The sequence below is a fragment of the Scaptodrosophila lebanonensis genome, unplaced genomic scaffold (assembly GCF_003285725.1).
Source record: "Scaptodrosophila lebanonensis strain 11010-0011.00,11010-0021.00 unplaced genomic scaffold, SlebRS2 tig00001412-arrow-pilon, whole genome shotgun sequence".
Taxonomy (NCBI): domain Eukaryota; kingdom Metazoa; phylum Arthropoda; class Insecta; order Diptera; family Drosophilidae; genus Scaptodrosophila; species Scaptodrosophila lebanonensis.
In genome coordinates this window covers 1,733,312-1,747,303 of record NW_022060739.1, presented here as the reverse complement: position 1 = coordinate 1,747,303, position 13,992 = coordinate 1,733,312, and the positions used below count along the sequence as shown (strand labels likewise).

Below are 13,992 nucleotides of genomic sequence, written 5' to 3'. Positions count from 1 at the left end.
ATTTTTAAATATGACTTATTCATATTTATTAAAATTGAGAGTTTTTAAATTTGTGCTTTTTTAATGGAATCCAGTATTATTTGGACTTTTTAGTTGGATGTTTGTAGAATTAAATGATTTTAAAATTCAGTTTTTAAATATGAATTAGGTATTAAAATTCAAAGTTTATGAATTCCTGCCAATTTTATTGGAATTCAATACTATTTTGACTTTTTAGTTGAATGTTTGTTGAATTAAATGTTTTTTAAATTAAATTAATAATTATGAATTGGGTATTAAAATGAAGAGTTTTTAAATTTGTGCTTTCTTAATGCAATTCAATACTATTTGGAATTTTTAGTTGGATGTTTGTTGAATGAAATGATTTTGAAATTTAATTTTTAAATATGAATTAGGTATTAAAAAGGAGAGTTTTTAAATTTGTGCTTTTTTAATGGAAACCAATACTATTTGGAATATTTAGTTGGATGTTTGTAGAATTGAATATTTTTAAATACGATTAAGGTATTAAAATTCATACTATTTGGAATATTTAGTTGGATAAAATGAAGGATTGAAGTTACTATTATTCTTTTCAACTTTTGTTCGCGGGGTACGAAGTGGTTCACTTAATTTATAATAATTACATTACAGTATAATTTGAGAATCATTTTATGGGTGCAATTGAGCGTATTTTGAGAAATCGTCACACTTTGTAGTAGAAATCGACCACAAGTAGGAGCTTATATTTTTAATCGCGTTATTTTATTTTCTGTATTACATACGAGTATGTTGTGGGTTATCGGCTGAACTTGAACCCGTTACCTTGGAAATGTGAAATATAATTGTAGCCTATATTTAGTTGCTGCCGCATTAAAATGGGCGTGAAATATATATTGTTACCGGACCCCTTTTACCTATTTATGTACTTACCTTCCATCGATTGCTCGTGCTGCTCGCACGCGCATTTAGCCTGGCATGTTTTGTTTTCAGTCCATTTCAGGTATCGGTCATTACCGCTGTTTTAATGATTTTTATTTTGTTTGTTTTTGTAATAAATAGCACGACATCATCGCCATACCTATGTACATATGTATTTAGAATATTCATATGTGTACCGCTATCAGTCGCGTAAGCCGAGCTGAATCGAACGGAACGAAATGGCGATGTTGATAACCTTTGCATTGGACCGAGCTGGCGAATGAGCGGCCAAGTGGGCGCAACTACATACGAGTACACTACATGTTTAACTTTTACAATTTTCAATTCATTCAGTGCAATACATACATACAGTACTATGTGTGTGTGTGTGTGTGTGTACATGCATGTTAATAATAACGAGCGTAATGAGATTTGTTGCTACGACACGTTTGCCCGCCAACAACAACAACAACAACACCAGCAAGTACAGCTCTCCATAGCAGCCAGACGCGCACTAGTCACTGCGATTAGTGGTCTTGTTGTTGCTGTTGTTGTTATTTAGTTGTTCTCCTCGCTCGATGTTGCCGCGGCATCGAGCAAGCATACAGTGTTGTCGGGAAATTCAGTTCTAAGAGCGGCTTTTCATTTTAGTTGCAGTTAGGTACAAATTTTAATGTTTCTGGGATGTCTCAGTTCACCTAATTCTGTTTTTACACGGTTTTGATTTAGCACGGTTTGAAAATTAAAATTTTTATAACCTAGCCCTCGCTTAACACGACCTCTTTTAATACAAATTCGGTCTAACACGATTACAAATTTGATACCTTTACTAGGAACGCAAACCCCGTGTTAAACGAGGGCACGACTTTATTCCATTTAGCACGTTTCAAAATGAGATAAACGACTTTTTTTGGAACCAATCTACTGGTTGACTTGCTATTATAATTATTTGTTAAGTACGGGAAATTATATGTCATTCTAATATACATTTATATTTAATAATCATTTACATCGTCGATGACTCAGACATTAGTTAGCTATTCAGGAATTTTTACGATGTAAAGTTAAAAAGTGAAAAAAATTATCTTATAGAAAGTCCGAAGATGATAATGTTTATGGAAAGTGAAAATAAGTGCGCTCGCATTAAACACGCCTTTTCATTTAGAACAGCTTGGCTAAAATTTTCCTCTTCTTTCATTATTACATACTCTCTTCAGATTCGTTAGCAAGCCCTCCAAGAATTCTCAACGTGAGCACATCTAATATTTAAGGAACTATTGAATCAAAAATGTCAGACTTCAGATTGTCTTGGTTGCCGGAACTTTGTACCTTAAACACATGTACATATAGATATGAGAATGATTTATAATTAAAATGTACATTAAATTTGATTAAAATCCTATAAAAATCGTATAAAGCCATACCAAGTCCATTTTAGATGCATACTTAGAGACGTAAAAGGCGTATGTGTAGTCCTTGAGAGCAGTTTCAAAATAGCTCGCCAACATTATTTGAAAACCGTGAAAACAATCCTGATCCATAATCCAACTGAAATAATTATAGATCTGTATAAAAATCTTCAATACCCATCACCTGAATTGAACAAATTTACATGCCTATAATGCTGTTGGGCCCACTGTGACGTGCTTGGATTTTGGGGCTGTGCTCGTGGGGCTACCGCAAATCCGTCTTCAGTCTTGATAATAACCGCGAGGCGCATTGTTGTCGCTATTGGCGTTGCCGGTCGTTGTCGACTCCTCTTCGACGCTGCTCGCTTGATGAAATTTACAGTTAGCGTGTGTGAAGTAACGGTCGTTGTCGTGATTTACGAAGGCGTAGGCGGGTAAAGGGCGTGTCTGCTCAGTCTGCCTGCTTAAGTTGTGATCTTTTCCATTATTTAATTGAAAAATATTCGCTCTCGAGTGCGTGTCCAAAGATTATACAATGCAAACAACTCGATTTAATTGAAGGCATACATACATATGTATGTATATATGCTTTATTATATACACGTACTCGTATTTGTATGAATCGGTATTTAGAACGCCATATATTTACTTATTTATATACATATATAGTGCATATGTTCCATGTGTGTGCTGTCACGTTGAAAACTTAAAAGTACGCCCAACTGAAAACTATCTCACAACAAAATTGTCCATTTTGAAAAAAGGTTGAAAAACAAATCAAAATTTAAGTGAGTGTTGGAGTATTTTATCGATATTTCACTGTTGTTTGCTTAAACGTTGAACATTGCGCTCAGCTGTTATCACTGAGTGCTGCAGCAGTACAACAACTGCAACAATAACAACAGCTTCTAGTATAGCTCAACATTTTAGCAAAAGCAGTAAAACAAAAACAACAACGGGAAAATGGGTTTCATGCGATACTTGGACGAGGTTCAGTTGCAGGGCTTCGAGAGATATAAGGTGAGTGTTGGGGAGCTGGGAGGGTATCGTATTTGTGGACTGGGCAAAAATCAATACTATGTTTCCAAAGCAATTTAATCAATGATTATTCGAATGTTATAAATAACAAGCTCTTTAGTGTTATTTATAAGCCTTTACACGCTCCACTTCCGGGTCGATCAGAGTCCCGATCAGGCCATACAAACCGAGCTTAAATCATTAGTTTCCCAGTCATATTTCAGCTGCGCTTACGTCTTATCAGTTACTTAATTTGTCTATTAGACCTAGGTCACAAATCTATTTCGGAATGTTTCGAAAACGTGCTAATGGGGAGGCATTGAACTTATTAGAAACAACTATTTGTACTACATACATACATACATATGTATATTGATATGCCAGTAGTGCTTCGTATTGTTATTTGCGCTCTTTTGTGACTTCTCACTCGCTTTCTCTCTCACTATCATAAAGCAAATTTAAAGCATATATAGTGGCATGCAATACTGAAATGGAATTTTTCCATTTGTGTAGCAGACAAGACATATTTTCCAAAAGCCAATAACGTCTGTCTTCAACTTAAGAATATCTATTCATAAGAGTGACTTTTCCCAATCGAAGGCTACATAACATGAAACCATTTCAGAAAGGACTACTCAAGTTTTCACTTAATATGTTTTTAATTTTCTACCTTATTTATTGATAGTTTCCTAATTTGTCTGCCACGTCTCTAGCCGTTCAAAAAAATTAAATTTTTGGCTTGGCGATAAGAGAGAATTATGTCGATCTTTTCACAGATTTTCTCAACAACAAAATTAAGATTCATTCTCACATTTGTAATATGTAGCAGATAGCACTTGTCCTCCTTCAGAAATTCTGGTTTTCAAACATGATAAGCCCACTGTTTCCTCACTGTTTTACTAATTTATTTACACGCAACCTAGTTCACAGCAGACCTTAAATTGAGAAATTTCAACCCGCAATTGGGTCAAAATTGCTGTTAAATATTTTATAATAAGTGGTTAGTTCATTGGAACTAATTTTGTGGCATTAATAACGACCATGAAAAAGTGTAAGGGTTCGTAGTAACAGGGAAATGATGTAGATTAATCGTTGATGGCGAAAGACGCGAATTATTGACCATGAAGGAATGGGTTGCTATGCTGGCTATATGTTGCTATTAATAGGAATATGTTGTCTGATGGCAATTATTAAGAGTCATATACATAGCTTTGAGGTAGGAACAAAGAATCAGTAGGTGGATAAGTAAGTATAGGTGAGGAGGGAAGTAAAAATTTGAGGAAGTGAATAATTATAGAAATAAAAATATTATGATCTAGGTTAGAAAATTACGAGGTAAGCTAAGCGGGGGGCTTACGCATATAGTAAAAATAATAAGTACTATATGTATTTTTTTTTTATGTATACTTCCAGCTGTAGTAAAATAAATGAACAATTTATTTCTTAAGTGTTTCTCTATCTTTCGCCTGCTTTGTTAATTCTATATTCTTAATATGTCCTCCCTAGAAAAGATACTCCAATCCTGCCCTTATAAGTTATAGCGTTTTGGGTATTTTATTAAAATAATGAAAGTATTAGTTTCCAATCTTAATATGCACTTTTTCGCTTTGCAGTACAACAGCATAGACACAAGTTTTCTCAGTGTCTATGTAATGCATCCGTTCTGGAATGTCTGTGTCAAGGTAAGTTATTGTACAATAACCTCCGAATGAGTTCAATACTATAAACAAAGCCTTTTCTCTACTCCAGTTTTTGCCCAAATGGTTGGCGCCAAATCTGCTTACCTTTGCGGGTTTCCTCATGACTGTCATAAACTTTATTCTCATTGCTTACTACGACTGGGATTTTACAGCGGCCAATGATAAGGAGCGAGGCAATACGGTGCCTGGTTGGGTGTGGACTGTGGCGGCTATAAATATATTGATTTACTACAATCTGGGTAAAGTATAGTCAGAGTATGGTAGAGGCATGGTAGTAAGGCTAAATGTTTCAGATGGCATGGATGGTAAGCAGGCGCGACGTACAGGAACGAGCGGTCCATTGGGCGAGCTCTTTGATCACGGATTGGACTCCTATTCGGCTGCGCTAATACCCATTTATATATTTTCGTTATTTGGCACCGACGATCTGCCGCCCATCCGCATGTTCTTTGTGATTTGGAACGTGTTCTTGAACTTCTATTTAACGCATGTGGAGAAATACAATACGGGCGTTATGTTTTTGCCTTGGGGCTATGATTTTACCATGTGGGTGAGTTGGAATTAGGTTCAGGGTTTGTCTCTAAGTGGCATTAAATTTCTCTATTTCTGCATTTTAAGGGTGTCAGTTTAATGCTCTTTTTGGCCACTATATTCGGTCCGGAAATTTATCGTGCTACGTTCTTTGGCTTTACAATAGCGAATTTTTTTGAAGTAGGGCTTATTGGTTCTGGCATAGTTTCGAGTCATCCAATTATCATCAGAAATATTTACCTGTACGTATGATTTATAATACTTTTGACATTATGCTTCATCAAATTGTTGAATTTATTGAAAACTTCAGCTCCTACAAGAACAAGACTGGCAAAATGCGGCCCCTGTGGGAAATGGTACGCCCCTTCTTTGCCTTTCTCTGGCTTTTTGCTATCACACTGGTGTGGTCGTTTTTCTCTCGCAATAATGTGATCAACTTGGAGCCTCGAATTTTGTGGGTGCTCTATGGAACAATCTTCTCAAACATTGCGGTAAAAGCAAACTCTTTTTGAAATTCCAATTTGTGTTATAACTATACTTATATTATTTTTTTTAGTGCCGTTTGATTGTGGCCCAAATGTCGGATACACGCTGCGATGCGTTCAACATACTCATGTGGCCTTTGGCGGCCTGTGTAGGCGTTTGCTGTTTCCCTTGGTACGAGAAAGTCTTCAACATGGATCTGACGGCAGATGGGGAAAGATGGATTGTGCAGGGCCTCACTGTTTTTGTCACTCTGGCGCACTGGCATTATGGTTATAGTGTGGTACGTGGAGGCTCTTACTCATTGTATTATCAGATAGTTTTATTATTATTATACCGCGTAGAAAAGCTTATACTTAACAGGATCAAGATATGCAAAGCGGATATCAGACTTCATACTTTATATACTTATGACGAGTATGGCTAGATGAACCCATAGAGATGTGTTAGTCTGTCTACCGGCCATTCGTTTGAACATCAAGAATTTGCGAGCCATAACAGCTAGTGCCACCAAACCTTAGACATTTTCATTATATTATCACTCTTAATGACGTATGTTTTTTGTTAGTATAGCAGCAGGATTATTCGAAATCGGTACACTATATAAAAATCACATTTATTGCGATCAATTTTTATCATAATCAATTACGCCTTTAAAAATGTTATGAAGTTTCGTTGAATATGGATTGGTGCAAAAAATCGTCCTCTACATTATTATTGTTAGCCAGCTTAAATTTGTATAATTTTCAGCTACCATAGAGCATAAATTTGAGAAGAAACGGTAGCAATGTAGTTCACAGGCTTGGTCTTCGAGAATACTGGGAATAGAAATGTTTTCATTCTTCGTTTTCGATTACGAACTGATAGAGGTAGTTTTCTAAGCAGATTAAACTTACAGTCTTTCACAGTTGTCCTATACCTGTATATTTATCAGCGCAGCTGAACCTTTAATGATTGTCGCCAGACCTTGAAATAATTTCCGGCTTTTGTGTAAACAACCAAAATTCTTTAATATCGCACTATAGTGTGAAGATTCAAAGAATTCATAAAGTTTATTTTGGTTAATATTCTTCTTTTTTTATGTTACAGGTTTCGGAAATGTGCGATCGTTTTCACATCAGATGCTTCAAAGTAAGAGAGTCTAGTATCGAAACTTCAAGGGCTTCAGACACTACGAAAAACCATAACAAATTGCTGAAAACTCATTGAGATTAAGTCGCATTCTAACAAACCATTGGGCGACCTTATGTGTGATATATGTTTGTGTTTTGTGTATGTGTGTGTGTAAGTTTTATGTTTTGTTGAAGTCCACCTTAATTCAATTAATTCATTATCAAGTCACAAAGCTGAAATTCGATGTTCTCATGAAAGAAAACAAATACGGTATGGCATACTATACAATAATTATGACAAATCTAGACTAAGTTCTTTAAGACTTAAATTTTTAAGTGCATGTTATGCTCAATTCGCATGCAAGTGGCTCGGCAAGTATTGGGTCGATTTGTGTTCAAATATATGCCACTATATATATGTGATTGTCATTTGTTTAGATAATCAAACCTAATGCTGTCGCGGCTGAGGAGCTGAATGTGGCAGTTGTCGATGAACAGCAGCAGGAACAGCAAACCGACCAGGAACACGATCATCTACAGTCCGTAGAGGCTGTAGCAGAAGTGTAGTTTTTATATGTAAGTCTAGATTCTAAGTTAATTGCAAATATTGTTTCACTGCTGTTAGATACTGTTTCTAATCTAAGTCTACAAATTGTACATAAAAAAGGACCAACGAAAGCTTGAAATATAGAGCATAACTGAGGTTATCCAAGACGTATGCCTTCTTTTTTAGAAGCTTGAAAGCTCCTGCAAGCATGTAAAAAGCTTTTTAGTGCGCACTTTGCGCGCTAGGGGGCGTTGTATACAATGACAACAATTGAGAGTGTTGATGGAATCTGCTTAAAAGTAATCAAGTTTTAAAATATATTTAATTAATTAATTGTGCAATTAATACTATCTCCAGCCTGGAACCATAGCTACAGCCCTATGTGCCGTCCTGTATATAATCTGGCTTTGGGGAAGTTCCGCAACAGGCTCTGGCCTTCAGGTATACAGCCCGTCACGTAGTTTTCTCATTTCTCTTTTCTATTTGTCGCTCGCGCGCTTGTCAACAACAACAAAAATTATTTTCTACATGTACACTCATTCATATCTATTTGGCTATGAGTGTGTATATGTCAGCAGTTTTTTCTGGCTTGTTTTAGTGATTTAGACAAAAACCTGCGGATATGTGAAACATTAAATGTGCATTTACATACAGATCCTCTCACATATGTGTGAATATATTTTTCAATTGTTAGTTGCCTTTTCGCCGAATATGCATGCACAGCACGCATTCAGTTGCTGTATTTGTTGTTTTTGCCATTTTTCAGTTTGCACAGTTGAGTGGCTCTCATTAGACACTTTGAAAACGCAAATCGTTTTATTGTAAATTTTTGTTTAGAAATGATTGTGGCAGCCCAGAAAAGTATTCTATACTTTGCACCAATTTCATCAACAAACATGTATTTTGAATTTGCACTTGGCTTCAAAGTTTGTAAATATAATACTACCACCTACTTGTAAACCCATTGCGGTTTTAGGCTGCCGTAACGATCACCGCAGCGGTGGACTGAATAAGGTTACAATGACGGAAGGGCAAAGAACATTTCAAAAATTGTACTAAATGAGCTGAATTGGTAGGTATTTCAAAAAGAGATTTTGTGTTGTCTTTCTTAGCTCGTATTCGTTTAGGACTTTTATTGTATAAAGACAATTTGGGCAAAATAATTTTGGTTGTCAATCTATAAGTTTGGAAGTTGAGTTTCATTGTTTTTATGAAGTTTTAAATGAGCCATTAGTTAATGATGAAAGAAACTTAACATTTCGTTAACTCAGTACCTTAAATATCAAGTTTTAAATGAGCCATTAGTTAATGATGAAAGAAACTTAACATTTTATCAATTCAGTACCTTAAATATTAACTAAAAAGCTCTATTAAAGATTGACATAATAAAAACTACTTTATTTGTTTTCTGTGTAATAAATAAATTTTCAGCTTTAACTTCTAATTATAAGAATATAGTTCTAAGTAACATTAAAACTTTTGATCGCTAAATGAGAGAATATAGCTAAAAATATGAAAAATGTAAATGGATTTCGTTATTTCAGTACATTTTAATATCATAAAGTGTGTTGCTTTCAAGGTGAGTAAAATATGGTAACTCTTTTTTGAAATCTATAAACAATATCCATCAAAATGCGACAAATTGATTTAAGCAACGTTGTAAAATTTATTAATATTTGATGGCTGTATCTCTAAACGAAATAAGAAAAGCGAGATCGAGTTGACCGTGTCTGTCGATTAAAAAATAGAAGACCCGCTTTGGCTAGAGCAAGGCCCTGCCACTGCAGCTGCATTTGCAGATCAGCCGCTGCAATGCGAGGAAGAGAGCGCTGCCAATTAACATTGTGCTAATGAGAGTCAGAGAGCGCTGCAGACACAGCCAAATAACATTATGTTATGTTACAGCGTTGTGTTGAAACAAATTGTAAATAAAATTTGATCATGCATTTCCGTTAAGTGACAAGCGCTACAATTTTAAGGCAAACAAAAATTAGCAAAAATTAACAAAAATTAACAAAAATTAGTTTACTGCCGCTACAATTGGCATAACCGGAACGTATTCAATCCTCCAAATGTTCTTTTAAGGCTATCCTACAAAAATCGCTGCAAAATCACACCTGCAGAAAATCCAGATCCTCAAGAGAAAACCCTTCGCCTACTAACTGGTGCTCCCTGGTATATGAAAACGGCACATATAGAAAAGGATCTAGGGATGCAGAAAGTTGGTGACGTGATAAAGAAGCAGACTGCTCAATACATGAAGCGTCTGCGAAGCCACGCAAATGTATTAGCAAGGCGCCTGCTGAAATGGCGAAGAAAAGGAAGAAGATTAGTAAGATGGTGGCTGAAGAGGTCACACCCCGCTGATCTTGCCAATAGATTTATATAAAGTATAAATAATTAAATAAGACTAAACTCCTAGTTTTTTTCTATAAGTTTAATTTAAGTTATTGTAAATAATAACCGAATAATTAAAGTTTTACATTTATATATATATATATATATATAAAAATCCTACAAAGTTTTAATACTTAAACAATAATGCTTTTCCCAATTTCACACAACACCAATATTTTCTGTAAAACGTTTTAATTGCAATGTGGTTGTTGACTAAGTGTATTTTATTTCAAAATGCGTCTATAGGATTTCATGCATAATTTCAATTTTATGTTATTTTTGAAAGTAATTTAAAAACTAAAACTGTGCTTGCATACATGCTGGTATACATATAGAAGTATATTTCGATCGTTTGCTTATGAATTTATGTCTAAACCATAATTCGGTCCAAGCTTTTATGCATTGGACATTAATCACTTAAATATATGTACAAATTGTAGAATTTTGGAGACTAGAGCAGCCATAAATTTTCGAGTGTCTAAAACAAAAATGGTCATTAGAAGGCAATGTTAAAATTCTCTGCATTTTAATAGGTAGGTGTGAGAGTGTACATATACGAGTGTGTGTGCGTGTGCTAGTGCTGGGAAAACGTCGATGTTCGCCAAAATCGATGTTTCCGACGATTTGAAAATAATAACAAGATAGAATGCTACAGTCGAGCAAGCCCGACAATAAAACATCCTGTACCCAAATATACTTCCGCCGCTGATGTTTACGCATAGCAGAAGCAAAAAGAAGGAGGAGAGCGAACGCGATGCTGCATTTTGTGGGCGTAGTGCTGCGGTGTAAAAGGTTCGGTAAAAAATCAAGAGTAGAGATATACACCATATTGTTACTTACATATGTAAAAAGCAATTGACGTAGTCTTGGAATTGTAATATTGCCGTAACAGAGATATGTGGGGTGAATAATAAAATTAAACCATGTTGCCGAGAGACTAAGTAAACTCTCTTAACAAGTTTGGTCAGTTTGGTGGGCTCAGCCGTTTCTGAAATCCGGACAGACACACATGTCTAGATCAATTTGGTTCCTCATGCTGGTTAAGAATTAACATATGTACATACATATATGCTTCATACTTTGCACAAGTACAGGGTATATAAATTTAGCAAAACAACTATTTTAATTCTAGATGTTGATAAATTAGAAGACTATTTTTTTGTCAAGGGACAACAGCTTATTAATAAAACTATATTTAGTTTTAAGCTGTAGTAATATCCATTTTAAAAACAACATTCCCATTTACCTTCCGATTATGTAAAGGTACCGTTTATTTAACTGCATTTGGTTTCCTAAATATTTGAGCTATGTAAAGGGGCATCCTTTTTAAGAAAATGTCGCGTATCGGGGAATTGTTCTCTTTTCATTGGTAAAAAATTATGTTGAAAATAAAAACATAGATATTTGCGATTTCTTTAAAACATCGAACCACAGATATTAACATCGATGTTTGGCCCAGCTCTATGGTGTGCGTGTATATTGTTGTGTTGGGTCTATGCCACGAGCTCAAAAGAAACTTCATTTTTCTTTATTTAGCCAACAAATGGCCATTTGGAGGCTGCATTTATTGTCCATAAACAGGTCATAAATTAAGCTTCGATGTCAAGCAGACAGACAGACAGGCCGAAAGCCTAGCTAGCAGGCTGGCAGCAAGCTTAAACAGGAATACTTTAAAGGACCTGTCAGAAATGTGCGACACTTTTGTTGCCCTCCGCTCGGCTCAGCAAAAACGTCAAAAGCGGCATGCAAGAAACTTCAAAGCGGAAGTTCTGGCGACGGCGGCTTTTTATTGTCGTTAGGCTGCGCGTTGGAAGTTTTTTTTTTTTTGGGTGGAAGGGGGGACGGGTGTGGTGCGTCTGGTTGCTAGCAAGTTGCTGGCAAGTGCACTTGAAAACAAAAAGCGTAAAATTATTAAAGGTTTTCCTTTTTTAATTTATTTTTTTCCTTGTGTTTCTTTATGTTCTTTCATGTCACTTACACTTTCGCACATGTCTCAAACGGCACACTCACACTTTATACACACACTTATGCACTCACATACCCGCACACTTACGCACAGAAACTAAAGCAGGCTCCAGCTGAGTGCTGGACGATCTGTTGCTGCTTTTTGAATGTACCAATGCACAGTGGTAGAAAAGTAATTATCCATTGCGAAGACAATATACTAGAAATAGCATTTAACACCGTTGTTTTCAAATCGACCACAAAATTCCACAGGTTTTTTATAGCCTGTACCCAAAGGGTGAAAGGCTATACTAGTTTTGTGCGAATGTATGTAACACACAGAAGGAGGCGTGGCAGACCCCACAAAGTATATATATTCTTGATCAGAGTGACAAGCCGAGTCGATATAGCCATGTCCGTCCGTCCATCTGTCAGTCCGTCCGTCTGTCCGTCCGTCTGTATGAGCGCAAGGATCTCAGAAGGTACAAGAGCTAGAATAAACAAACTCGGTACACAGATTCCCATAAGCCGAGGTCAAGTCTGTTGAAACTGTACATGAACATGTCTTTAATTTAATTAATATACTTAAATTTTTTTAATTTTTTTCTTTTTGGTGGGAGGTACAGTGTATTTAAGAGTTGAGCTTGCTCGACTTTCTTGTTTTAAGTATCTAATAAGTTAGTATATAATATAAAACATTCAATACATACATACATAAATGGAGACATGTTTATGTACAGCTTCAACAGCATACATTTATGTATATCAGAATCCTGTTTATATGCGTTTATGTGTGCAGTACAGAAATAAATCAACAACAACAGCAGAAATTCCAAGAATTACGGGAGGTATGGCAAATCACTAATAGCGGGGGCTGTGGGATGCATTCGCAAAAAAAAAACATAAACTCGTCCTTTCTCGGACTGTGGATGATTTTGAGACCAAGTTTGATTATTATTGCTCTTATACATTCTGAGCAGATACTTTGTGGAGTCTGCCACGCCTTCTTTTTCCCCTTTGGGTACAGCCTATAAAAAGAGTACTTAACGGACACATGCTTTCTGGTTTGAAATCGTATTGCATAATCATTATATCGAACTGTACCTCTCTGAATAGATATAGCACAGCTATATGGAATAATACTTATCGAAGAAATTTGCATGATTTGAAATTACTCCTCAGTAAGATATTTTATTACAAGAAGCTCTTGCGTACCACTGTTCATCATCATTTGGGTATGTAATCCTCTCCCACTGTCTCTGTGCATACATTGGAACACTGCAGCCCTGAGCTCTCTGAGCAGAGACTTTTCAAAATTGTGTGCTGGGCAAGAACGAGAAACGTGCGGCAAATTCAATTTGAAATTTCCAAATGTTTTTGAAAATTAAATTTTTTATGAAGGGTGCAAAGTTTGTTGCTGTTGCCTTTGAACCGCGCGGAGAAAGTAAAAGAGTGTGTCACACGAAAGGCAAAAACAAAAACACAGTAGCAAATTTCAAAGTGGTAGCGGAGTAGGCGTGTCCTTTGAAAGTTGCACTTCAGCGCGTGGGGCCTGGCAGCAGCAGCAACAGCAACAGCAGCACAACAACAAATTCTATAAATGAATATTTTATTGAAGCGGCGTGGCTGCAACTAGAGTTTTTATACATATATACACATATTGAGGCCCATGGAACCAATTGCCGTCTGATATAAAGCACAATCTGTCCTGCTGAGTCCTTTGCTCTCTCGTATATTGCCGCTGTGGGGGTTCAATGTGCGTGCTTTCTTTTGTCAACAAATGAGAAAAAAAAACACACACATCGAGAAACGGGGAAAATCTTACATACATTCATGTGTAAGACTATGCCAAATGTCGATGACTTAAAACGCGTTGTCCTCGAGGCGATGCTGAATTTTGCAGTGGGTCGCTCGCGCTTTTGCGATTTGTGCGCCATCAAAGGAGCAATTTG

At 36.1% G+C, this 13,992-nt stretch overlaps 1 protein-coding gene across 1 annotated transcript; it reads left to right on the top strand.

Moving 5' to 3' along the window:
• The first annotated feature begins 2,652 nt into the window (after window positions 1–2,652).
• Window positions 2,653–7,864, top strand: LOC115631437 (ethanolaminephosphotransferase 1). Its single transcript, XM_030528175.1, has 10 exons — window positions 2,653–2,777; window positions 2,979–3,329; window positions 4,940–5,008; window positions 5,076–5,265; window positions 5,320–5,576; window positions 5,645–5,799; window positions 5,868–6,048; window positions 6,114–6,323; window positions 7,130–7,171; window positions 7,591–7,864. The coding sequence occupies exons 2-10, from the start codon at window positions 3,273–3,275 to the stop codon at window positions 7,717–7,719; spliced, it is 1,290 nt and encodes a 429-aa protein (XP_030384035.1). The 5' UTR covers window positions 2,653–2,777; window positions 2,979–3,272; the 3' UTR covers window positions 7,720–7,864.
• The last annotated feature ends 6,128 nt before the right edge of the window (window positions 7,865–13,992 follow it).

Excerpts from the sequence above, each read along its gene's own strand:
- LOC115631437 (XM_030528175.1), top strand. The coding sequence starts at position 3,273 with ATGGGTTTCATGCGATACTTGGACGAGGTTCAGTTGCAGGGCTTCGAG. Across the intron at positions 5,266-5,319 it reads ATTGATTTACTACAATCTGG|ATGGCATGGATGGTAAGCAG; the intron begins GTAAAGTATAGT and ends TAAATGTTTCAG. Across the intron at positions 7,172-7,590 it reads TTCACATCAGATGCTTCAAA|ATAATCAAACCTAATGCTGT; the intron begins GTAAGAGAGTCT and ends TCATTTGTTTAG.